General features: G+C 36.9%; 1 protein-coding gene across 1 annotated transcript in view; it reads left to right on the top strand.

The window, feature by feature from the left end:
• Positions 1 to 24,907, top strand: part of LOC141963652 (transcription initiation factor TFIID subunit 4-like) — a 148,148-nt gene that overhangs the window by 12,392 nt on the left and 110,849 nt on the right. Inside the window, exons 3-8 of the mRNA XM_074913192.1 lie at positions 7,608 to 7,745; positions 8,953 to 9,180; positions 10,065 to 10,187; positions 11,916 to 12,005; positions 13,835 to 14,092; positions 23,645 to 23,750. Of these exons, the coding sequence (XP_074769293.1) occupies positions 7,608 to 7,745; positions 8,953 to 9,180; positions 10,065 to 10,187; positions 11,916 to 12,005; positions 13,835 to 14,092; positions 23,645 to 23,750 (943 nt within the window). The remainder of the gene's footprint in view (positions 1 to 7,607; positions 7,746 to 8,952; positions 9,181 to 10,064; positions 10,188 to 11,915; positions 12,006 to 13,834; positions 14,093 to 23,644; positions 23,751 to 24,907) is intronic.

The raw sequence follows: 24,907 nt of genomic DNA, 5'->3' as shown, positions 1-24,907 counted from the left end.
AACTTGTGAAAAGTGCTGAATCACCTGCTCTGGAAGTGGCTGTATTTTTGCTGTAAAATATGCTCAATGCAGGTGTTATAATCAGACAAAGCCAATTTTTATAAAAATATATAGATATATTTATTTGGGTTCAATCGATTTAGGGTGGGAAGCAATAGGCAAAGCAGCGCTGGGTGCATGGAGAGCCGCAGCTCTGCCACACGCACGCCGAGTTCCAAAAAGCAGCGGTTTTTATCCTCTTGTGCCATCGTCTTTAACCAATCTCCTCCCGTCAGAGAGTTGTCCTGCTCTTTCCCACTGGGTCATTCGAATTGCTGGGGTGCGTGTCCTCCTCCTACTGGGTCTTTTGAAAGTCTCGAAGCCTTGGTCTCCTGGCGCGCTTTTCTCCTACTGGATCTTTTAAAAGCCGCGTGATCCCGTCCTTTTGGCGGGCTTTTCTTCAACAGCAGTTCCATGTCAGCTCTAGGTGGGGTTTCTGAGACAGGGTTACGTTGTTCCAATCCGAATGGCACGCTTTACATTTAATTGTTTAACATTTACAGAACGTTCAAGTGTACCTACCCCCTTGCCCAACATAGCAAATCAGTTACAATAGTTTTATTACAGTACCCGCCTTGCTTAACTTAGCAAATTAGTTACAATGGTTTATTGCTCAGGCAATAGCAGCTTAGTCTTTGCCATCACATGTGATGTTGAGAGCAGTTCTAAACCTGGCTGACGTTTCACAAGCTGCTGTTCTGCTAAAGCAGAACCTTTCAAATCTGAGATAGTTCTGATAATATGCAATGCCCGTGTTTTCAGCAGTGTTTGTATTTTTATGTAGCATTTTGATAATTTTTTCTCATTTATTGATCTATTTTTTTACTGTTTTTCATACCTTTCTGCTTTTCTGACAAATGCTTGTTTCAGTTTTTGCAGAAATTTTAAGTGAATTGATAAATTTTTGTGCACCTGATGTACATTATCATTAATATCAAACAAGGTATTCTATACTATTTCTTTTGCACAGACAGTTTTTGAGCTACTTTTGCAATATTCTGGAGAAGACATCTGTGTTAGCAGGGCAGGTAGGTTGGAAGGTCAGAGAAAGTAAATATGTGTGGTTTCAATTGTGCTTTAACCACAAAGCCATTTTCCTTCCTTTCCTTCATGGTGAGTCAGCCTTTTCTGTATAAGCAGATAGTAAGTTCTCACTATAAATTCTACTGTTTACAGTTTCAAAGCATTAACATATTTTTTAAAACTTCTTAGGAGGCACTCAAATGTTTGTAAGGCTGTAAAATTAAACATGCAAAGATTAGCAAGTGCTATAAAGAAGGTTCCTGAGCGATGTAATAGTGGCTCCCACGTGCATACACATTATGCTGCATGACCACATACTACTGTTGTTTTTAATTTCTAGAGTGTGTAGTCTGGGCAGTTGTAATTAATTAAGAATTATGTAATATTTTTTCTCCCCTGTTCAGTGGGTTGCTTAAGGCTTGTTTGCTGCATACTATCTAAGCCCCCCTCTGAAGTGGGAATTAATAACCAAGTAGGTTTTTTGTGACGCTTATCCGTATAACAACTTCCTCAACAATGCAGTTAAGGGGATTATTAGCCTCTTTTTTTAAGTAGAAAACAGAGCCTAATTGTCTCTATTTTAAATTTAAATTAAAAATACTGGTTAATTGTTTGTGTTTAGTTTGACTTCATTGTCTTCAGTTGCAGCCATGACCACTCCTGTCACAAACCCTGCTTTTCACATTGGGCACTCATAAATACATTCCATAAGGATATTGATTACAATAGATTATATTTTCATGCAGCACAAATGCTGAGCAATTGAGGCAGGGGTAGAATCCAGTAGTAGTGCCAAAATTCAACTGCTTTTTATCTACCAGATACTTTGGATGAATCCTAGTGGTTATAGATGGACCAGCCATTTCACCAGAGAATGAGAAAGTACTTTGATGATGGATTGTATAGGTATTTGATTACACCAACAGGATGCTGAGACTTCAGAGGTAGGAGTTTTGGACTTAAAACCCCTGGTTTCTGAAGGATTTTTTTGGTAGCCCCAAGCTCTTCTACCTGTCTTGTCTAACTGCTCTCGGTCCTGTGTCTTCCTCCCCTGTTGTTCTAGTTTGTGAACCCAGAAGGGACATCATGAATACAAGGAACAGGGCAGTGTCTCCCTGCTTTGGGTTCTGATGCTTGACTGCAGTGATGCTGTGGTGTCCCAGAACCATGGTGGCAATGAAGGTTCTGCCTGTGTTGGCTGACTTGTTAGGGTTTCTGTCTCCAGTCATTTTCTGCAGTTGTGTGCAAATGTCAGGTTTTTAAAGGGTTAGTACTTTGGCTCAATTTAGCTGTATTTTTACAAGAGTGAAAAAAAACAAATCTCCGGTGTACAAATTGATCTGGATCTGATGTTTAAGTGTATATTCCAGACGAACCGTAACCAAAAGAATGGAGAGGCAGTCAATAAGCATATGAAGTTTCTCCATGAACTCTTCAGAAGTTTGACAGTATCTTAAGTATTGGAAAACAGAGTTTGGTAATGGGGAGTGTTATGATACCTTAGTACCAGCCATGCCTATAAGGTTGTATAAATTAGTTACTCTAAAATGATGTGGTGGGTTGACCCTGACTGGACACCAGGTGCCCACCAAAGCTGCTCTATCACTCCCTCTCCTCAACTGGGCAGGGGAGGGAAAATGTAATAAAAGGCTTGTGGGTCAAGATAAGGACAGGGAGAGACCACTCACCAGTTACCATCACGGGCAAAACAGACTTGAGTTGGGGAAGTTAGCTTCATTTATTTCCATTCAAATCAGAGTAGGATAATGAGAAATAAAATCTTAAGAGCCCTTTCCCCCCCACCCCTCCCTTCCTCCCAGGCTGAACTTTATTCCTAATTTCTCTGCCTCCTCCCCTCCAGTGGTGCAGGGGGACAGGGGTTGGGGGTTGCAGTCAGTTCATCACCTGTTGTTTCTTCTGCTCCTTTTTCTTCAATGGGAGGACTCCTCACACTCTTCCCCAGCTCCAGCGTGGGTCCCTCCCACAGGAGACAGCCCTCCACAAACTTCTCCAACACGAGTCCTTCCCACGGGCTTCAGTTCTTCATGAGCTGCTCCAGCGTGGGTCCCTCCCACGGGGTGCCATCCTTCAGGCACAGACTGCTCCGGCGTGGGTCCCCCACGGGGTCACAGTGCTGCCAGCAGTCCTGCTCCACTGGGCTCCTCCCTCCATGGGCCACAGGTCCTGCCAGGAGCCTGCTCCAGCGTGGGCTCCCCACGGGGTCACAGCCTCTGTCAGGCACATCCCCCTGCTCTGGCGTGGGGTCCTCCCCGGGCTGCAGGTGGGTCTCTGCTCCCCCATGGGCCTCCCCGGGTGCAGGGCACAGCTGCCTCACCATGGGCTGCACCACGGCCTGCAGGGGAATCTCTGCTCCAGCATCTGGAGCGCCTCCTTCCCCTCCTTCACTGACCATGGTGCCTGCAGAGTTGTTTCTCTCACATCCTCTCTCTTCTCTGCTGCAGTTGCTGTTGTGCAGGTTTTTTTCCCCGCTTCTTAAATATGTTATCCCAGAGGTGCTACCACCATCACTGATAGGCTCAGCCTTGGCCAGCAGTGGGTCAGTCTTGGAGATGACTGGCATTGGCTCTGCCAGACATGGGGGAAGCTTCTAGCAGCTTCTCACAGAAGCTCCACCCCTGTAGCCCTGCCACTACCAAAACCTTGCCACGCAAACCCAATACAAATGGGGTACCAGATTTGACATTTAGCCTATGCTTCTGCCAGTGTATGCAATCCCACTTTAGTTTTCTCTCTGTTAAACACTGTCTTCTATTGTTTGAGGCACCAGGGCATTTTAGCGTGGCTTGTTTGGTCTGTAAGAAGTCTTCTGGATTAATGAATAAAATAGTTATATTTTGGAATTTGCAAATTTAAATCTAAACTTAAAGGTCATATTCTGCTAAAATTGAGTTTTTCATTATACCTAGTGCAGCCATGTATTGGAAGACACATAAAGAGGTGTCATGATGTGTATCATGATAAGATTGCCACTGCTTTTGTATTAATGCTTGTTCAAAAGCTCTTGGTGTATTTTCCTTTTGTGGTTGATAGCGTCCATGTTTATTGAAAGGACTGATCATGAAAAATATATGCAATATAATCATCAAAAGTAAGCTCTCTTGCTTTGTAGTGCAGACTGTGTTGCTGGTACCCTGAGCGTTCATCAGTAGGTGGTACTATAATACAAGATACAAGTATACCACAAACCTATTTCCAAGGATTTACATACATCAGTGTACTGACCTGTGGCAGTTTAAATTGCCTTGATTTTATAAAGCTGTGAATACACAATACAATCCGTAAAATTGGTGTAGTTCTGTTTTGGCAGTGACAGATAATCCCTGGATATTTTGGCGTATTTTCTCTATATTCAAGTGGCCTGCTTTTTCAAATGCAGCCTTGTATATTCCTTCAAATATAGAGGTAGCTTGTTTGTGCACAGCAGGTACAATGTGCTTCTTTCCTGTTCATGCCTTGATCTTTGCCTCTATATTCATGCGTCCAGAGCTTTGGGGAGAAGGTCTCCATAGGAAGGTGAAGATGTAGTTATTTAGGGAGTGAATTTACAGGACACAGAGTAATTCCACACGGACTTCTTCTAATGTGCCTTTGTGGAAGTGACTTGTAGTACCCTGAAACCGGAGTCACTTGCATTATCTGCGTGACTTGTGAAGGCAGAATGAACCTTGGGACATCCCCCCTCCAAGCTGGCCAGACATGAGCCAGATCCATTTTGAAATCCTTATTTCCGTAGTAGTGCTGTGCTATGCTCCGCTTACAATTTCTAATTTCTCTGTGTGGACAGAGCCAGTGCAAGTCTGTATACAAAAGGCTATCTTAAGCATCCTCAAGTGTCCCCATAGAGACTGGTGGTGGATTACATACAGTATTCATTCATGTTCTAGTTTCCTGCCTGTTAATGTCTGAGTACAGGGAGAAAGCCTCTTAAACATCACTTTCATGTATTTTGGAAATGTAAAAATATGTGATGTCTTAGGAAAAATAATAGTTACATTTGAAAATATGTTCCTTTCTAAGCCTCTCTTGGTAATTTTGGAATTTAACAGCATCGTACCAAACCTTATCAGTTTTTCTTTAAAGACCATCATGAATTCTCTTAGATTGTTCCAGTAGGAGCTTGACACATGAGATTATCATTTTTTATATAATGTTGGTAACTTTTGTTTTCTTTTTGATGGATTTCTCATGAGATCTGTTTACAACTTTCTTTTCATAGAAAACATAGCTATTTGTTTCTAAATAGTTTTTACCAGGTCTTTTTGAAGCATTTGTGTTGGGAGTCCTTATAGTGTCTTTTGGCAACTTGTAGCTGTCATTTGAAGATCATTTCCATGATACTTAAGAATATGTCTAGGTTAGTTCCTTGTTATGTTTCTCATCTACTCATTTCGTACTTACCTTTCTAACATTTCTGAGTTTTGGAACCACATTCGTAAACTGTTGTGTTACTTTCTTTGCAGTTCTTTGGTAGTAAGGCTTTTTCTTCATATCCAACACATTAATAGATTTTACAGCCATTTTGTATCAAAGGCTTTTGTCACTATTGATTTTTAAAACCAAGGGTGAATTTAGTCTTCATGTTGCAGAGTTTGCTCCTGTGGTCTGGCACAGTGGAATACATTCGTAGTTGGATAGTACACTGTTACAATACTGAAATTTGATATTTGAATTATATGCAGTTTTGGTTTCAAGTACGTTGCTATGATGAATCGTGGGCATTTATTAGCTGAGAAAAATTCTCTTGCTAGCAGCCTGAGCTATGTATTCACATTCCTCTTTCTTGGAACTGAGTAGCTGCCAGAAGTTTGCCTGATTATCTGCTTTGTAAATCCTCACCTCTGGAAGCTCTTACTGACAAGAAGGGGGCAGGTATCACAGGCCTGCTGTATTTTTTAGGTTGGAAACATTGATTATAAGCAAATGAACAAGATAGATAGTATTTATGTTTTTAAATGTAAGGATTTTTCGGGTAAATACAATTTCAGTCAACCAGTATTTTAAGAAACTCAAAGCAAGTGATCTTTACAATGGAGAAAAGAGGTATGGTATTTAAAAACTGAAAAAGCTTATAGGATTCTTCTTCCAAAAATCCAGACAATTCTACCTATTCATGATGATACTGTTTATTGCCTTCAGGCTGTCTCAGTGTGGAAGACATCCCTAGTCAAGATTTTAAAAATCTTGAAAGCTATCCAAACAAAAAAAATGTTTTGTTCAGATGTTGGGTAGATTTATTTTTTTTTTCCCCCCCTTTTTTTTCACCAAGTACAGAAGATTGATATCCAGTAGATTATGTTGCTAGACTGATTGGTAAGGAATGCTTGGGGCTTTGAATGCCTGCCTGGGCCTCTGTTCCTTTTGGAGTTCTCTTAAGTATACTGGATATTCTTTGAAGAAGTATTTTATGTAGGCTTAATAATGTAAGAATATAAAAAAATATGTTCTTTATAAAAATATTAATTATAAAGACATATAATTTAAAATGTAAATCAAGGAAAGTAAGTTTTATCTTGTGCTAAAAGAATATTGTCCATGATTTATTACTCCAGCTGCTTAGAAAATTTGTCTTTTCTAAGTATGTGTTTGGATGCAAATTTTAATAAATGCAAGTTATAAGAGACCAGTGAGACCTCTGTTTTTAATAATGAGTGGTTCTCTTTTTGTCATAATTACCATATTGTCTGATGTATTTCTTCCATAATGGTATTTACATCGCTATAGAGTTAAATAACAACTTTCCTGGAGACATTTTTTTATTCTTAAATCTTGTCCCTTTATATGATGGTAAGTGATTTCGATCTCCCAATTAAAGGAAATTACAAAACCAGTTCATATGTTTGCTGCATGAGACAAATTTACTGAGTTGTAGAGTATGCTACTGCCTGAAAAGCTGTAAGCCAGTCATTTTCCTTTGTCTGTACTTAAAATTCCAGTTGCTGTCTAGTTACAGACTGTGAGTTCTCTGACAGTCTCCAAACACTTAGACTTCATTTCTGTGCCAGTTAGTTTCTATATAATTTAAATCTAAATATAATTTAAAGTTTCTATATAATTTAAATTTAACATGAAATAATTTTGAAAATATTTTTCTGCTTTCTGAATTTTCTCTCCATATTAATTTTCTTCAAGGATAAGCACTAGAACAGGCCAGTAAATATGAAAAGGACCAACATGTGTTACTGCCAGTTATAAACTCAAATATTGATGAATACTGACAGGTAGATACCACAACTGAACTAATACGTTGAGGTGACATCAGTGTTTTGCAAGTTACATTCTGTTTTTTCTAATCTTTTCCACATAGCTATATGAGAAATAGCTTTTAGGAGGAATATAACAAACATATAATTGAACATAAAAAAGCTCGTTTTTACATTATTTGTGAATATTTAAGAACATATTATTGGATTTGATTCTTTTGCAGCATTAATAATGATTATTCATGTAATCACCATTATTAAAAAGCCTCAGAAATCAAGTTACTAAGGAGGAAAAAAAAAAAATGCTTGTTTTTCCTTTATTAGCAACCAACTTCTGTAGCCACATCTACTGTCCGCCTAGGACTTCCAGTGCAAGCCAAAGTTGTTCAATCGACTGGTACCTCCGTCAGTGCTACACCTGCTGCGACACTGCCAGGAGGCTCTGTTCTTTCACATACCACAGTAAGTGGTGAGAATATAAAAAGCAAAAGATGGGTGAAGAAAAGGATGTTTGTAATTATATGTTCTTTCAAAAGTGAATTTTAATGTTCGTATGTGTGCTTTATCGCAAATGTAATCCCAGAAATTAATAATGAATGTATAGTCAGACTGTGTTATGCAGGTGCTGAGTGATAGCCTAGATCTTATTTTCTACTGTTTCTAGATGATAAACAATTTGGGGGTAGTTAAGCTTTTTTTTTTAAAAAACAAACAAACAAACAAACTTATATCAGCTGGATTTATAAATACTGTTTCAGTGGTGGACATGCTGCACTATATTTGTCCTGTGTTGAGAGCTGTGGTATGTGCTGTGTGGTCCCCAGTGCCGCCAGATCCAGGGCATCACCTGTGGCGTCGCAGTGCAGGTGCCTGGGTTAGCTTGTACTGCATCTGTGCCCGAGACAGGGCAATGCTCTGCAGTCATGCTGGATTTGAAGGTCCTGGTAGCTCCCACTCAGCCTGTTATGCTGTGGGGCTGAGCTCTCTAGCTTCTGCAGTCCCGTGTGGTGTGTGTGTGTGAGACTTTTTGGCACTTGGAAGAGCGGCATACTAGGTCAGCTAAAGTGTGAGAGCTGAACTGGAAGGGGCGGTGTGTGTGCATGTGGTGCTCTGTGCAGCCTGATAAGCTTTCCAGCCTTCTGAGGCTGAGGAGTGTGCAGCACGGTCTTTGTGTGTGCCACAGCTAGGTCCAGGAAGTTTTATTTGCTAGGGCTGTACACTGCATATATGCTGCTTCTAGGCACAGATTAGGTTGGGAAGCTGTGTTAGTGCATTTGTGTCATCTGGATCTGAACTGTCACTGTAACTGAGGTATAGATAATTGTAAACCTGATGACATGACCACAAATCAGGGGGAACTGACTTTTCTGTATTAAGGGCCAAATTTACAGAAAGTTGAGTTACAGAAGTCACATCATCATGGTGATCTTAAAGGCAATAATAGCTACTCAGTTTTTAGTGGTACATTTATTTTGGTAGTAAAAAGAAATTTAAATGAGGACTTTCACTGTTCAGTAAAGGATGACAAAATTAGGGTTATAATAAGTAAAAATGGTTTTATTTTGTCAGTAAGGGTATATTTGAAAGGAAACAAGTTTTTCTTTTCAGGTTGAGTAAAAGAATTAAAGGAAGATAGTTACCTTTCTTTTTCAATGTGAAATATTAATAGGTATCAGTAGCTATGACAAGTGCTCAAAATTTATTCAAGACAACAGTAGCAACTGGAACATCAGCTTCTCAACAACCTGCAGTAATTACTGGTGGACAAACTCAAGCTTCAGCACAAAACCAGGGTCAGCCCCGGCTGCCGCTTCCACCTCATACAACAGCACAAGTACCAGCACAGCCCCAGGTCATACCAAGCTCTCCTGTACCTGGAACTACAGTTGTATCACAGGTAAGTTTTAAAATACTAGATACTTAGTTTTCTTAGTACTTTATGAACTTCTCAGGTCTGTTCAGAAGCTGAAGGAACTTTTTCTTCATGCAAGCACACTTTCCGTGATGGAACTAATGCTTTGCAAACAAGAAACCCTTTCCCTCATCTCAACTAAATGGGATACACATTTTGAGAAGGAGGAAGAACACTTCCACATCCTGCCATGTATGTGTCAGTAGTGAAACAATTATTCTGTTCCTGTAGGCAGAACAATCAGGCCTTCAGTCTGTGGACTTCTTATTTTCATGATGCTGGGCCTCAAAACTGTGGTTACACTCAAGTGTAAAATTTCTGTTTCTTGGAGTAATTATTCCATCTAAAAATAATGGCTTGAAAAAATTAAAGCATCTGTTTTCCTACTGATGAAGAAAATATTAGATATGATGATGTTTGAAGACTATTTCTAATTTGATTTTACTGCTGTAGCTGCTTTGTAGAAAAATATACTGAATCCATAATTTAACAAATTAAGATATCTTGGGAAACATTGTATATTGGGTATTTGGCATCTCACAAGAGAATGCACCTCCAACAAATCGTTGTCTTCTCATATTTAAGGTTCTTTTTATCAAAACAGTATAAAATATTAAATATATTTCTTTCATTGATTTTTTTTTTTTGATGTTAGTGTTCGTGAGGTATGATGTTCAGTTACATAAAGAAGTGAAGAAGGTATCAGGTAACTAGCAGCAGTTGTAAAATGGCTGCAGAAACTTTTCAAATGTGTCCTGCCTGAATTAGAACAATGTTGTAATTTTCCCTATTTATAGTGATCAGAGCATGCATTGATTCTGATTGTAAAATAGCATGGATCTGATATTTGTTTTCTTTGTTTTTTTCAGGAAATGCAAGAGAATGTGAAAAAATGCAAAAACTTTTTAGCTACCCTTATAAAACTTGCTTCTCATAATTCACCATCTCCAGAAACGTCCCGTAATGTGAAAGCTCTGGTTCAAGATTTGTTGGTAAATATTTAGTTATCGTTCATTTTGTCTATTAAGCTTGTTGTTTACTTATGCTGAAAATTATTGCTTTGAGTTTAACAATATTTTTTTTTTCTGTAATGAAAGTGAAAGGAGTTGGGCTGCATCAAAATGCAAATATTCTGCATGTTACATATCTTCAAAAATCTGTTAAAGGTAGGCTTTCTCTTAGTTTTCAAAAAGGGAAATATGACAGTATTTAGTATGCATTCATCAAAAACATTCTTGTTTTGATGGAGTATAATTTGGTCGTTTATTTAGAAAAATAGAGTAAAATATGGGATTTTTCCTTGAGGAATTGTTAAGTTTCACTTCCTCCAAACCTTGTTTTTTTCTGAAACAGTAGGAAGCTGTGAAATGTTTTAATCACAGAATGAATTTAGATACATGCCTCCACAACGTGGTTTAGAATTTCTAGGACTAAAGAAAAAGTATTTTGCTAAGCTGCCAAGTCAGAGCAGTTCTGCAGATATGCCCCTCCATAGAGCCTTAACTCCAAGCGGATTTCAAGAGGGAAAGATGTGTTTCAGCTAGACAGAGTCCTTGGGCTTGGAAAAAGTCTCCAGTGCAACAGATGTTTCAGTGAATTATATAAATGAGTTGCAGACAGATGTTACTTTCGAGCTGGATAAATGGTCAAGCCTCTTAAAAGAAATTAAATATAGTCTATGAAGAACTGGGATTTAAAAGTAGTTCATATATATTTCTTTGAATTCATTAACAGAGAAACCTGTGTATTTTAGACAAGCCTAAGATTCTTTTCAAGTATGAACCACTGAGCAATCATATTCAGTGGTTCCAGTAAAAGCTAGTTTTAACTTTTGAAAACTAAGAAAGATTAACTAAGTAAAGGTAACTACTTATAATATTTTAAACAAAGTAATGAGTCACATATATAATAAATATGTTTATTGAAGGTTGATTTGGTTTTCTTGTTCTGTATCAGTCCAGCAAAGCTAATGAATGTTTTTATTACAGCCTGAGATTTTAACTAATGATAAGTTAGAAGCATTATAAAATACACCTGAGTTATAGAGTTCTCCTGTATTAACTACTAAATAAACTACTGGATACATATTTCATGTATTTCATATATTTGAGTATATACAGATATATGCAGATACACATTTATATAGGTGAAAAATTTATATATACTTATATGTACACTTTTAAAATATATACATATGCTTCACAAATATAGTTTTAAATATATGCATACACATATTCTAGTAAGTTGAACTGAACCTTAAAAATTGGTTTTGGAATCAAGTAAATAAATTTTCTTATTACAAGGGCTGACAAATTTTATAGTGTTTTGTGAGGTTACTTCAACAACCTGGGTTTTTAATAATCTTTTAAAAAATAAACCACTATGTAAATGTTAACAAGAGAATGGAATCCTAAAAAAAGACTTGAGTGTTTGTGGGATCTTGTGTCTTAAATTGTGCATCCCAAAGGGAAGTTCCTGAATTCTGAGTGGTATGTTACATATATAAATTAGCTCTTGACAGAAGAATTTTGCAGATATAGGACTTGAGAAAAGTTCTGCTTTGAAAGTTCTTCTTGATATGGTAGCTTATTTAGTTTTTTATATATATATATATATATACACACACACACACACATATATATAAAAAATCTGGAAAAAAAAAAACCAACTACTGAACTGAGTTGTTGATGCTTTTTTTTTCTTTTTCCTTCCCCCTGAAGGATGCAAAGATTGATCCAGAAGAATTTACAGGCCGCCTTCAATCAGAACTCAAATCGTCTCCTCAGCCATATCTTGTACCTTTCCTTAAGGTAATGTGAATATAGTTTGGATGAATTCATTTCAGTGCAAATGTCAGTACATTAAGCTTTAGAATATACTTTTTAAATGGAATTAGATTTGCCTGTCTAGAGCAGGACTACTCAATTTTTACTTAGTGCTGACAATTTCTGATGAAATCTTCTTGGCTGGAAGTCATGTGCAGGCTCCATCTCTGTCAGGCCAGCCAGGTGCTCCTTACTGCTGTCATGGTTGAGAGCTGTGGCTGTGTGCTGCAGCTGACTGTGCCCTGACAGGTTGAGAGATGGTAAGAAATAGGAATTTCCTGCAGGAGGGAGACCTTGTGTGTTTGGGGCCTTGGTTTAGGTTTAAGAAAAAAATAATCTGTAGTTTGCTGCTTGAGTAGCCCTAATCTAGAACACTGTAGTAATTAGATTTATATAAAAAAGCAGTTACTCCCTAGTTCGGAAATCATCCCATTGTCTATTCTGTAGTGAACCTTTACCGTTATAATGCATATACTTTTCTGTGGTAGTAGGTAATTTTTTGTGAAGAATTACTGCATTTACATTTGGAAGAGTCACAAGTTATTTCTACAGAATGCTTCCACTAATTTTATAAGCTTTTTCCAGATTGTTTTTGCAATCTGTATGTGAGTCATTGATAACTTTCAATGCATGTGTAACAGTGATTATGAAAAGCTAAACTGGATAATGCTGTTGAAATAATTGATTAGCTGAATCCTGCTTGTAATCTGGAACTCTCTATACTAGAAGTTCTAATGTGATACCAAATGGATTTACTGTTGGGTCCTATGGTAGTATACGTGCAGGTAAATTTAACTTTTAATTGGTTCTTGTATGTTAGCTACAATAGCTTCCATATGCAAGATTATATACAAACATACAAAGCCTGTTTAATTATGCCCCAACAAAACCACAACTATAATTTTTAAAAGCATTTGTCTTCTAGTCCAAAACTTCTCAGTTTAGGGCAGATTTCCTCTCTTTCTTCTCTCCCTTTAACTTTTCTTCAGAACTCTCTCCCTCTACTTGTTTTTTCAAGTTATTATTAACCCTTATTTGTGCCTTTTCCTGTTCTTACACTGCAGTCACTTCTAGCATCATGATAAGTTTTAACTTGTTTCCTTTCTTTGAAGTACTTTCTTGGCAACAGGCATTAAGTTTTTAAATAAATATTAGAAATTTAGAGAGGACTGTAGCTTGGGCTAAACATCGTTGCATTCTATAACTGCCTGGGGGGAGCACTTCAAAAGAACATTACTGCCACTTAAGTAAAAAATTTGTGAAGGTATAGTATGGCCTTTTTTGATTGAACTGGTCTGAACATGAAGGATACAATAGCATACAACTTTTCTAATCCAGTCAGAATACATTAGATCACTAATAATACAGTAAACAGCTATTGCTGTAGGGCATCAACAGTTAAATCATCTGGTTCTAGGTACTGGAGGCATGTCAGGAGAAGTAAATTGGTGCAGCTGACTACTTCTAGAATGCAATGGGAAGAGAGTTGTTCTTATGATTATGCCTTTTCCATTTTTTGCCCTTCCAAAGACCTAAGCTACAAGTTATAGATAGTCTGGAGGAGGAGAGTGTTACATTTTACTGCTATCATCAAAATCTACAGGGTTGCTAAATCCAAACTGAAAGCTTATTAAAAATGTAAACTGAACATTCCCTCTTAAAAATATGTTCAATCTTAATACTTTTTGATGAATAGGCAGATAGTAAAATTGGAAAGCAAGCTACATTCTTTTAACTCTGTTTACATCAAATTTCAAAATACTTTTTGTCAACATGCTAAATTTGATATTTCATAAACTTTCTTCTGTTTTTAGAAAAGTCTACCTGCACTGAGACAATCTTTACTGAATAGTCAACATTCAGTTTTGCAAGGACAGCCGTCTCAGCAGTCACTTCAACAAACCAAGCTATCACAAGTTATACCTCAGTCTGCCTCTGGAAGCATTTCCTCTGTTGTCACAACACAGACAATAGGAATAAGGCAACCAAACAACATTTGCACAGTCTCTGTATCAAATACAGTGCAGCCTCCTCAGGTTAAGGTGGTACAGTCAAATCAGAGTTCTCAACTGGTAGGTACTGTAGTGTAAAAGATAATTTCTTAACAAACTGAATTGCAGTTTTCAATGTTTTTTTTTATTGCAGCTTGTTTGGGAAAATACTTTTTTGTTTCTGTCATATTCTGTGATACATAGTAATACCTCATTTTATGGCAGTTCGCGTGTATGTTCAACCACCAGTTTAGATAACATAGCTTAAATTTAAGAAAGTGCACTCTTGGCCTGTTTGTCTGGAATACAGTGATTGTTATATGAGCCCAGTGGAATCTGAGTTAATTACAAGTGTAGAACAGAAAGCTTTTCAAGACTTGAAGGCAAGAGTAATTTTTAGTATGTCATTAGGTATGCTGCTTTGCTTAGATTCATCTGCATTAAAATTAACTATCTCATTTTAAACTATTCTACGCATAGTTATGAAAACTTGTACTATTTCTAAACAAAACGTGTACCAACATATTTTGTTTAGAAATAGTACCATACTTCGTTGTTTACTGAAATACATTTTTGTTGTGTATATTGGAGTATTATGTGCTTAGATTCAATTTCAACGGCGCTATCAACAAGGCAACTATACAGCCAGTTATTCACTGGGAGTGTGGGGAATTTGTCCTGCTGTTACATAGACTCTTGCATGTGTGTTCACAGTTGTAATTACAGTATGTTTAGGATTTTTACAAGACCTTGAGTTTATACAGGCATTATCATCCTTCAAGCAAAGATGTAAGAGCTTTTTGTGTGGTTTCTGTGTATGTATAAGTGCTTGATTTGTCAATTCAATTTTGAAACCTAAGTTCCAGAAGGTGTATCAAGTTGGTAAAAACGTCTATTATCAAGATTCAGAAATGCACCTATGATAATGTAAAACTTTACAGGGATCTGTCATTGCATTTTTAGGCTCTATAAAGGATATAAATAATTTTTAGTGTGTGTGGAGAGAGAATATTTCTTTTGCTTTAATTTTAATAGTAGCAGTGCAGAATCTGAAAACATCCGAGCCATCTTTTGAACCTTACAAATACTTTCTAGCAGTTAAATTACTAATGAAATGAGTTGAAATTAATAGAATTTCAATGCATGAGATTAATAGAATTTTATCATCCATTAGTGAGCATAGTTTTAGTGTGTATGAACATCTTAGATGCTAAGACTTCTGACTCTGGCTTTTGTAAAATATGTACAAGACATTTGGATATTTTGCACCTTAACTCTGCTGCTTTATGTTCAGCCACTTGAATTCTTTCTTTTTCTAAGAGGGATTCTCTCCACCCCTTCTGAATTGTTGTATTAATTAGAAAGGTGTTCCTCAGACTTTTTGTGACTTATTTGATTTGTCTGTGTTTTGTAAGACTGAAGTTGGTTCTTCAAGGTAAGGAGGCAGGAACTGGTTTTAATTACAGACAGTAAGTGTAAAAATTACTCCCTATCCTAAGGAAAGCAAATTTCTGACAGTGGCTGACAGGTTTTTTTACAAGTACAAATGTTCATGGCCAGTAAGTCTAGCCTTATCTCATGCCACTATCTTAGGACTAACCTACTGGTGAATAAAATGGCTTTTTCCAGTGCTTTGCAACCCACTTTAAACATTCCTGTACCTACTAGGCAGGTTGCATCCCACCTTTTGAGAAGCACTGATGTAGAACAAAAACATGTCAGTAAGGCCACAGGAATTCTTACTCTTACAGTTCTTGTGGAATATTTTCTGAATGGGATAAAGCCAGATTTATGGGAGAGACACTTCTGTGTGTCTCTCACATGTCAATGCATGCTCAGAGCAAGCAATCGTGATGTTAACCTGAGTACAGATTAACATACCTATGCAATATGAGGGATCTGGAGATTGCTAAACTAATGTATTTTGGAGATTGATCTGATGGGCAAAAGAAGTTGTTTTTCTGTCTGGAAGGAGGGCACAGGTCTAGGACTGAATTTTCACCCTACTGGGTACATGAAACGACCACTACATTTTCAAAATGTAGTGAACTATGCAGAGCAAAATTATGCTTAATGCTATTGCTTTTCTAGAAAGCAATGAGGGAGAAGTTAATACATTAAAAATTATAATTTATTTGCCTTATTTCAAAACTGGCTTTCTGTATTTGCTTTCAATTTATCAATAATTACTTAATAGAACCAAACATTGCATTAACCAAGCACTTCCTAATGGCCCTCAAAGTAGTTCTATGCAGACAAAATCAACATTAGACAGTAAGAGTTACTGCATAAAAATATCTTGTATACCACAACAACCATCAACTTAGGTGCCAAGCAGACAACCCAGCAGCATCTACGTATCATCACACTAGTAATTGTTTGTAAGTGTTGACTTTTTTTGTGGTGACAGTGATCACACTCTTCACACTTCTTAGTGCTCCCCAAAATCAGAGCACAGCAAAGGGCTGCTGGCCATCTTGCCTGGGACTTGTCCGGAAGAAGAAGATTACAGCTGGCTTGCCTAAGGGTGGACAGCACTGATGGAGGAAACTGGCTGAGCTCCAGATTTTCCAAGCCTGAAGCTCACTGGAGAGAGTTCCAGCTGGCTTTGCAAACTGTCCAGCTGCAGAAGGGCAAGGCTGTTTTGAAATATAGATCCTTTCATACCAGGCAGTTTACAGTAGTCTAGTTTCTTTCAAAATGTGGAAAATGGAGAAGTGGTTCCTTTCTTTTTACTTTTCTGTTTTACAGAGGGGTCAGATGTGGTGATACTTCTTTCAGTTACATTGAGGTATCTTGCAACATGGGAATTCTGTCTGTACTGTTCAGTGTGCAATGGGGATTGTGCACAGGAGACTTCAGCATTAAAATGTATAGTGTTAGTGGAGATGAAAGAAGAGACTGTTTTATTTATCTGTTTTGTAAATATTGGAATCCTGTTCCAAAACTATGAAAAAGCTATGCTCTGAGGAGTTAGATAGTGCTGTTAGTACTGGTGACGACTACTAGCTAGGGAAAAGGGGAGTAATCTTAGGCTTTTTATTTTATTGATGAGACACTAATGAGATAAGCCAGCAATCAATTTTTTTAATTGTTCTAAGTGCAATGTTCAAAGTTTGTCTAAATTGCCATTCTTAGGGTGCAGGAGTTCTCTATACCCTTATATATGTGGACATTACCTGTCTTGTTCTGGTTCTTCCAGCAGGTAAAATTTCTATTAGTGAGAGATGTTCTTTATTAAATGTGTTGAAGTTGTAAGCAGATTGATGAGTAATGGAGATTGATTAGCACTTTATGTATTGTGTCGACAGAAAGTACTCCTGGAGGTTAAAGCCAATTATTAAATTGAAATTATAAAGAAACAATAAGACATTTGAAGTAATCCATTTTAATTAAAGCAAATTTAATTATATACAAAGCAATATAAAGATTTGTGCAGGTCTAGGATTAGGAAAGATGTATAGAAATACATCTGGACCATTGTTGCTGCAGTAGATTGTACAGTGTCGAGAGGGAAGATTTTGCAATCTTCTAAGTTACGTTGGAATAGTATTTGCTAAAACAGTTACTAACGCTTTTCCAGGGACTGTCATAGTGGTTGAAGGCTCCCAAAAGGTGAGACAGAGTAATGGAATTTGGAAACAAGATACAACAGCAGAATAAGCATTGTGTTATATGGGGATGCTTGCTTTGCTTTTTAATTCTCTACTGAAGCTTTTTCTGGCATTAGTTTTCTACTGTTGAATGATCATAATTTGTACACATTTGTACGTATTTGTGCACATTTTAGTGACTCGTAACACATGACTTTTTTGTCCTGCGTGAAAGGCAGCTTAGAAATGGAAGAGTAAAAGATGGATATTTGGATAAAAGGAGTAGTTTCTATTAATTAATTAATAAAGATCTAGTCGCTGACTTGGTATTTGGTATACAATAAAATGGAAATAAAAATGGCAGTGAGCAGTAGATTTCTGGGATCCGTTAACAGGAGCAAAGCCTATTACTTGACAAATTGTATGCCTATTTGAAATGCAGCCAGTAGTTTTCTGAGTTGTTATCAGGGACTTTCTGAATTTTGTGGGCTGTTCCTTAATATAAGGAGGATATTGGCAATGAATGCTGTTTGGAAACCACTAACAGAAGATGGCAATTAAAGGACAGATTTGAAAAGGAAGACTAAAAGGAAAGCTTTAGAGAGTTGAACACATGTAACTTGGTCAAACGCTGACTAAAGGGGAGCATAAAAACCACAAATATTTTAAGGGCTTAAACATCAAAGTATATTGATGAATTATTTGGAGCAGTTGAAGAGAGTATAAATAGGAATAACAGGATATAATTAAGCAAAGTAGGATTTAGCAGGATATAAGGCAAAATACCCTTACAGTAAGACAGATTATTAGATGATAGATCAGGCTCCCCAAGGCAGTGATGAAAAAGCTGTCATCGAAAACATTCAAAATTAGACCAGGTGAAATCCTATAGGAAGAACTGTATTATAAATCAGGGAGCAGGTGGGAGAAGTGATACAGTGGCTTTTGGTTTTATTTTTCTTCATTGCTTCTTTGAAAACATGTACTCATTGGAACAATATTGTTGTCATATTAACATTAAAAATTATGTGCTAAGTTTTAAAAAGTCTTTTTATTTGGGAGGAGAAATAATTGCTTATGCAAAATTTGAGGCGCTGTTGAAAAATTCTAACTGTTACAGCATGGTAAACAATGGTAAATATGAATTCTAGGCCCATAAAAGCATGAACATTTTAAGTTAATACTGCCAGATTACATGATAGCTGAGGTTTGATATGACATTTATCTTAAGGAGTGAGTAGGCTGATAAATCACAAGTGGCATAGCCACAAGTGAGTTAGCGAGTGTTTACTCATGAGTGAAGATAGATGTCATATCAGACCATAGCCATTCTGAATTTTGTTCATTTATAAGTGGCTTGTTCCTTCTTTCCTTCCATAATACTTTTTTTTAACTTAATTGAGAGAAAAAATGCTTTTTAAAGAATACGTATTCCAAATTTATTTTTATTTTTCATTCTTTGCAGAAGCTTTTATTTCCTATGCTTTTGTTTTTATGGCTGTATCTGATATGGCTTAACCATATCAGATCCTTTTGTTGGCAAATGTGATTTATATAAATTGAGTCAGGCTGTTTTGCAGTCAAGTAAAGGAAAGCATATTGTTGAGACCCCATGCATCTGCATTGGTAAAGGAACATCTAGATTGTTGAGACTTGCAAAAGTCCCTGGCCTCAAAAACTTTAGCAGTGTGATCTAATCTAATTGTCCTAAAGGACTTCTCCTTTCAGTGGTTTTGTAGGTAGTAACTTTATTTAATATCTCCTGTTTAGAAAAAAGAAAGAACGGAAGTTATCAGTCTTTCTGCTTTTATACATTTTATGTGCTTCAACTGAATTCTTTCTTAGTCTGTGTTTGTTGGTCATTTGTGGTGTTAATTATTGGTCTGTGTTCACATCTGTAATTTGTTCTTTGTCCTGCAATAACATATACAGTAGAAGATTCACACCTGTCATTGTATGATCATCACCTTTTGGTTTGAGATTAGCACCATAGAGCACTGTTGGTTTATTCTCACACAGTTATTGCATCTAAGCTTTCTGAAGAAGGGCCTTAAGAAAAATGACTTTCAGCTGTCACCACTTTGTTATTCTGGTTATCATAGTGTCACTGTTAAATATCCTTTTTTTTTGGTCTTCATAAGTCTGCTTGTTTTGTGGAAGAACCTTTGTATAAACATCCCTTTTTATAAATGTGAAAATAAAGTGAATTTTAGGAATGGACAGTAGCAGTCTGAAGCATTCAGGAAGTGAGAGAAGGAACTTGTCTGGAGGAGCAGACAAATGGTCAAAGTGACTGTTACTAGTGGAGTGGAAAGATAACGGTTAAGGGAAGAAATGGAAAGATGAAATAAAAAAAGAGGGGGAATACTTTCTGTTGTAAGAAATGTGTGTCTTATTTTGCAGAAAAATACTATTCTGTAGAAAAAAAATTTAGGTAACTTTTCACGTATTTCACTCGGAGAAGCAGTGCTGTGGCTTTCCTGCTTCGGTGTGTTTCTTGAAGAGCTCCGAAGTGCAGCAGCCTAGGAGCTGGTTTGTCAACTTTTGACTGATAAATTGAAGAGCAATAAGCTGGTATATGACAATACTTGCTGTCTTGGGACTGTCTTGATCATAATTTTGTTTGGTAATTTTGCTATTTTCCAAACTCATTACCAAATCCAGGCAATGGCTAAATCACATTATATCTTTTCTATTTTCTGTGCCTTTGTTATTACTGTTCTGCTCTTGTGCTTGTTGTCTTCAGTGGTGGGAATAATGAAAATGGCTTCCCTTCTTTTTGGTGGAGGTAGAATGATGAACAGTTTCTCTGAACTTCAAAGACTTTCATATTCTGCCTTGTTACCTTTTCTGACTCAGCACTTTTATAAGATCATTGATAATTGCAATTATGGCTGTAGTGGCAAAAGGTTGGAAAGCTGTCTAGTCCAACCTTCTGCTTACAGGTTAGTGCATTGCCTGGGGCCTTGACCAGTCATGCTTTTGAATATCTTCAAGATGAGATTACACAGCCTCCCTGGGCAATCTGTACCAGTGCTTTTCCACCCTCGCGGTAATTTTTTTTTTCCTCCTTATATTAAAATTTCTGATATTTCAAGTTGTGCCCATTGTGTCACATCCTTCTGCTCTGCACCTGTGAGAGTCTGGCTCTGTCTTCTCTACATCTTCCCATCAGGTGGTTGCAGACAACAGTGAGATCTCCCCTTTTCTGAAGGCTGAATGAATGTCTCCAATAACCTCAGTATACTAAAACATCCACTTTTGTATCTTCTATATCAGTCTGGGTTAGTAAATTGATATTTATGAACTGGGATTCAGCATATAAATAGATAATGTTAGATGAGGTACACTCATTGTGTGTATTTTTAGGCTGTGAGAAATATGATATAATTTGGTTAAGTTAATTGTCTCCCAGAATAACTTTCCTAGTACCTTGTTCATTGTCTGCACATTTCAGGCCAAGTTAAGGACATACTAATAATGTTTATGCTGTTGGGAAAATGGGTGTGAGGATTAGAACAGTTTGAATTATTGTAGTTGATGAAGGGTGGTTTAGATTGTTTATAAATTTTAATGCAGGGTCAATTACCTCTGGTTCATCAGGTTTTATGACAACCCTTGTTTGCCTGCAAAGAGGGTTACACGTTCAGTTTCAGAAACAAGTTGCTGATGTTCATTCCTTAATCACTGCCAGATCTGAAGATATCTGTGTGGAAATGTATCTTAAAACTGTATAAAGACTGGAATTTAAGTTAGTGTAAGATGTTGCTCTGAGTTCAGGTGCAGTTGTTCCTTTTAAAGGGTACATGCTTGTTGCTGTTGGTTCTGTATGGAATTTAAGATAACAATTTTGATCTGTGTCCCCTGGAAAAGTTTGTTTCTCCATAATTTTCTACACTTTTAGCACTTTTACATATGTTGAAGTCCTAGTACAGTACTTGTTAAAGAACATTTTTTAATGTATTTCATAGTAAAGAAAACATTGCCATTGTTTATGTCATCTTAAATGGTTAAATACTGTCCTATCTTTAATGGTGCTAGTGGCTCATTTTTTAGGGAACTCACATGAAAACATTAATCAGGAGAAACAGAACTTGATTCTGAACTGTAGAAGTTACTTGCTTCACAGAGAAAAAAGATCTAGTTGCAGACAGTTACTGTAATACCAGATAGTAATTCTATCCACAGGTCACATACATCTCCTTTTTGGCCTGGCTTCTGGCCAGTTAAGGTATGGCTACTTTTCTTCACTCTTCTCTGAAAACTCATCTGATAAATTATTGTAAAAGTGGCAACGTTCTCCTTCTTTCATACCAGTGTAGTCTTTTTTCTGTGGGCTGTTCTGTCTGTGTACTTATTAAAACACACTTTGTACATTTCCTGTGCATCAAAATGCAGTCAAATTCAACTTTTCCCCTCATTTTCTCTTCTCACCTCTATTTCTTTCCTGGTTTTAAGCATCGTAGCTACTTCATTCTTTTTCCTCTGAGTGTCACTATTTACTCACTGCCTGTCTTGACCAAGTAAATTTACATCCATTTGCTCCATTTACTGTGCCTAGTACAAATGCTCCATTTTTCTTCAGTGTCCATAGCTGAAGCTGAATCTTTGACCTTTTTTTCCTTTTTCACTTTCTGCAAGGTAGCTATTCCTAATACTTCTACATCCACAGGTTTATTGTGAATTTTCAACTTTTAATGTTTTAGGATGTACAGAATGCGATTTTGTAACTTCAAAATGATCCTATTTGTTTTTTTCCAGACTGCTTTACAGGTCTTGTTCCCTCATTACTCTTTTCTTGTTTGTAGTTTTCACCCCTCTTCCTTCTGATTTGGGAGCCCTGGTTCCTGCTGATAGAACAATTTCCTATTTGTTCTGTAGCCTCTTCATTCTCTACTTTTTACATCTCATTTGAAAATACTGTTTCTCCTTTCCTTTTCTCCATAGTGTAGTTTGAAGTCAGAGATTTAGCCATTCATTATTCAGCTAAATAACATGGGTTTAGATACCCTTGGTAAGACTAATGCTGACTGGTGCTGAATAAAGCTGCAGTGGTTCCTGTGTCTTTCATGTAGCAGTGCGTAGTATGGTGTATTGTCTTTTAGGAGGGAATACTGCATCCTGTGGGTGTGAGACGGAGACGTGTAATTCAGAAACAGCAGACACATTATGCAACGGAAGTAACATAGTTGTGACTGTGAAGAGCACATGCCTGAGTTGTGGTTGTAATCTTATTTACAGCTATTTGCCTGTGTCTTGTTTTCAAAGTTCATTTATGAATTTTTTTCCCAGCTCTGCAGCATTCACACATCTTTTTGAATCTTCTGTTCATTACATCTGTGCCTGCCTTGTCCCTGATTCATGAACATACGTACTGCTGTTGCTTAGACATGACCCTTGCAGGTTTTTTTCTGACTTGATTTGTTTATGGGTCAAATTCTAAGTTTCTAACCTGGCTTCAGTTTTGGGTAAGGACTTCAGAACTTGGCTTAGTAGTAAGTGAAACTTTGAGAATATCGAATTAACATTTAAAAGATGAATAGTATATGATCACCACAAAACATTGTTTTCTTTCTTGTGTATATCTGACTTTGGAACCCGTAATATTTTAGAACTTTTAGTATATATTTTCTTTAAAAAGTGTAGATATATAGTGAAAGGCCTAATGGTTGTAGGTGGATACCACTAAAATGATTGCATTTTCTTCTACAAAAATGCTTTTCCTAGTAAAATTTCTGAAGGAAAAAGTCTAAACTTCAATATATACCTTATACTTTGAAATATATTTTTGATCAAGGTTGTGACATATGACATTTGTGTCAAATATTATTTGATTTTTTTTTTTAAAGCATAACAGCAAAATAGGTATATACACACACACACAACCACATGCATTACATGAATATGACTTTTGTCACTAGCTGGTTGTGCTTTTAGAGATCCACATGCTTATATTAGTAATTATAGGTATTAGTATATTTACGTTGTGTGTGTTTGTGTATAAAGAGTATAATATAAGTATACTTTTTTTTAATAATAGCAGATTATCCAGTCAACATCTGCTCAAACTGTGAAACGAAACCCTGCTTGCCAGACTACCCAGATTAGGATGCCAGTGGTAATAACTCAGACCATTAGACCACAAGGTATGGGTTTAAATGTTTTAGTGAGATTGTTGCCTTTGTATGAATTTCATTGTAATTACAAACTAGTAGCATGGGAAAAACTTACAGTGTTGACATTGGCAGGCTTGACATTTAATTTTTTACTTCATACTGGCTGAAGAATGCATGTTTTCACTATGCAGTTTCAAGGTATTTCAGACCAACACAGTGAAATGTTTTGAAACAACCTTAGGACTAAACTCTCACATGCTAAGCTCCTTACTCGGCAGTTTTTCATGGAAAATTCTGAAAGAAGTCAGGAACTTGACTCTTAACTGTCCTGAGCTCTAACTCGGGGCCGAAAAAGAATTCATTTTTTTTCTGAAGCCTAGAGGATACCTTGATTTAATCATCCTACTTTTACTCCTGAAGTGGAACATCGTAGTCGCTGTCTCTGCAGCTACAGAGGTCAAGGTAGGAGTCCAAGAGAAATTTATCAATACACATGCTTTTTTTCTTTTTTTTCCTGCCAGTATGTTTACTCTTTGGTGAGGTCAGAGACTGACTGCAGCAACCTGACATGCCATGGTTAGCCAGGGGAGCAAGAAGTGTGGTTTGTTCACAACTTCCTCATCTCTCTGCACAGGTGGATTAATGTCTGGCTGATAATATCCCACTTTTTATGAGGGTTTTTGAAGCCTTCTTACTTGCTAATAAATACCCATTTGTTTCTTTCCTCCACTAGACCTGTTAGGCTTAGTTTTTATTTTTCCTGATTATGTGTGAAAGTATCTTTTTGGATGTGGGCATTTAGATGATTGAGGGTTTGTAATGGAATACAGAGCTTGTCATCTTTAGGTATTGAATTGGAAATCAATTTAGTTTAAATGCACATAAAAGCTGTTGCTGCCTATTTCACTTTATTGCTTGGTCTTTTCTCTTCTCCTTGGGAAAAGAAAGCATCAAAAAACCCCACAGATAATAGCAGTTGATGTTCTACTTGTTCTGTTCTCTTCAGAGAATCCATAGCTTGAATGGACATGGAGACTCACTGTAATCCTGTAGGCTTTTTTCCAAGTTAGGAAGAAATGCATTTACTTGTCATAAAAGGTGTATGTTTGATAGCACTGATATCCTGATTTTATGAGTTATGATGCCCTGAGTTTATTAACAGGGAAGATATTCAGCATCTTACAGCA

The sequence above is a fragment of the Athene noctua genome, chromosome 9 (genome assembly GCF_965140245.1).
Source record: "Athene noctua chromosome 9, bAthNoc1.hap1.1, whole genome shotgun sequence".
In the NCBI taxonomy this organism is placed as follows: domain Eukaryota; kingdom Metazoa; phylum Chordata; class Aves; order Strigiformes; family Strigidae; genus Athene; species Athene noctua.
The sequence above is the reverse complement of the archived record's forward strand: the minus strand, read 5'-3'. Positions and strand labels throughout refer to the sequence as shown.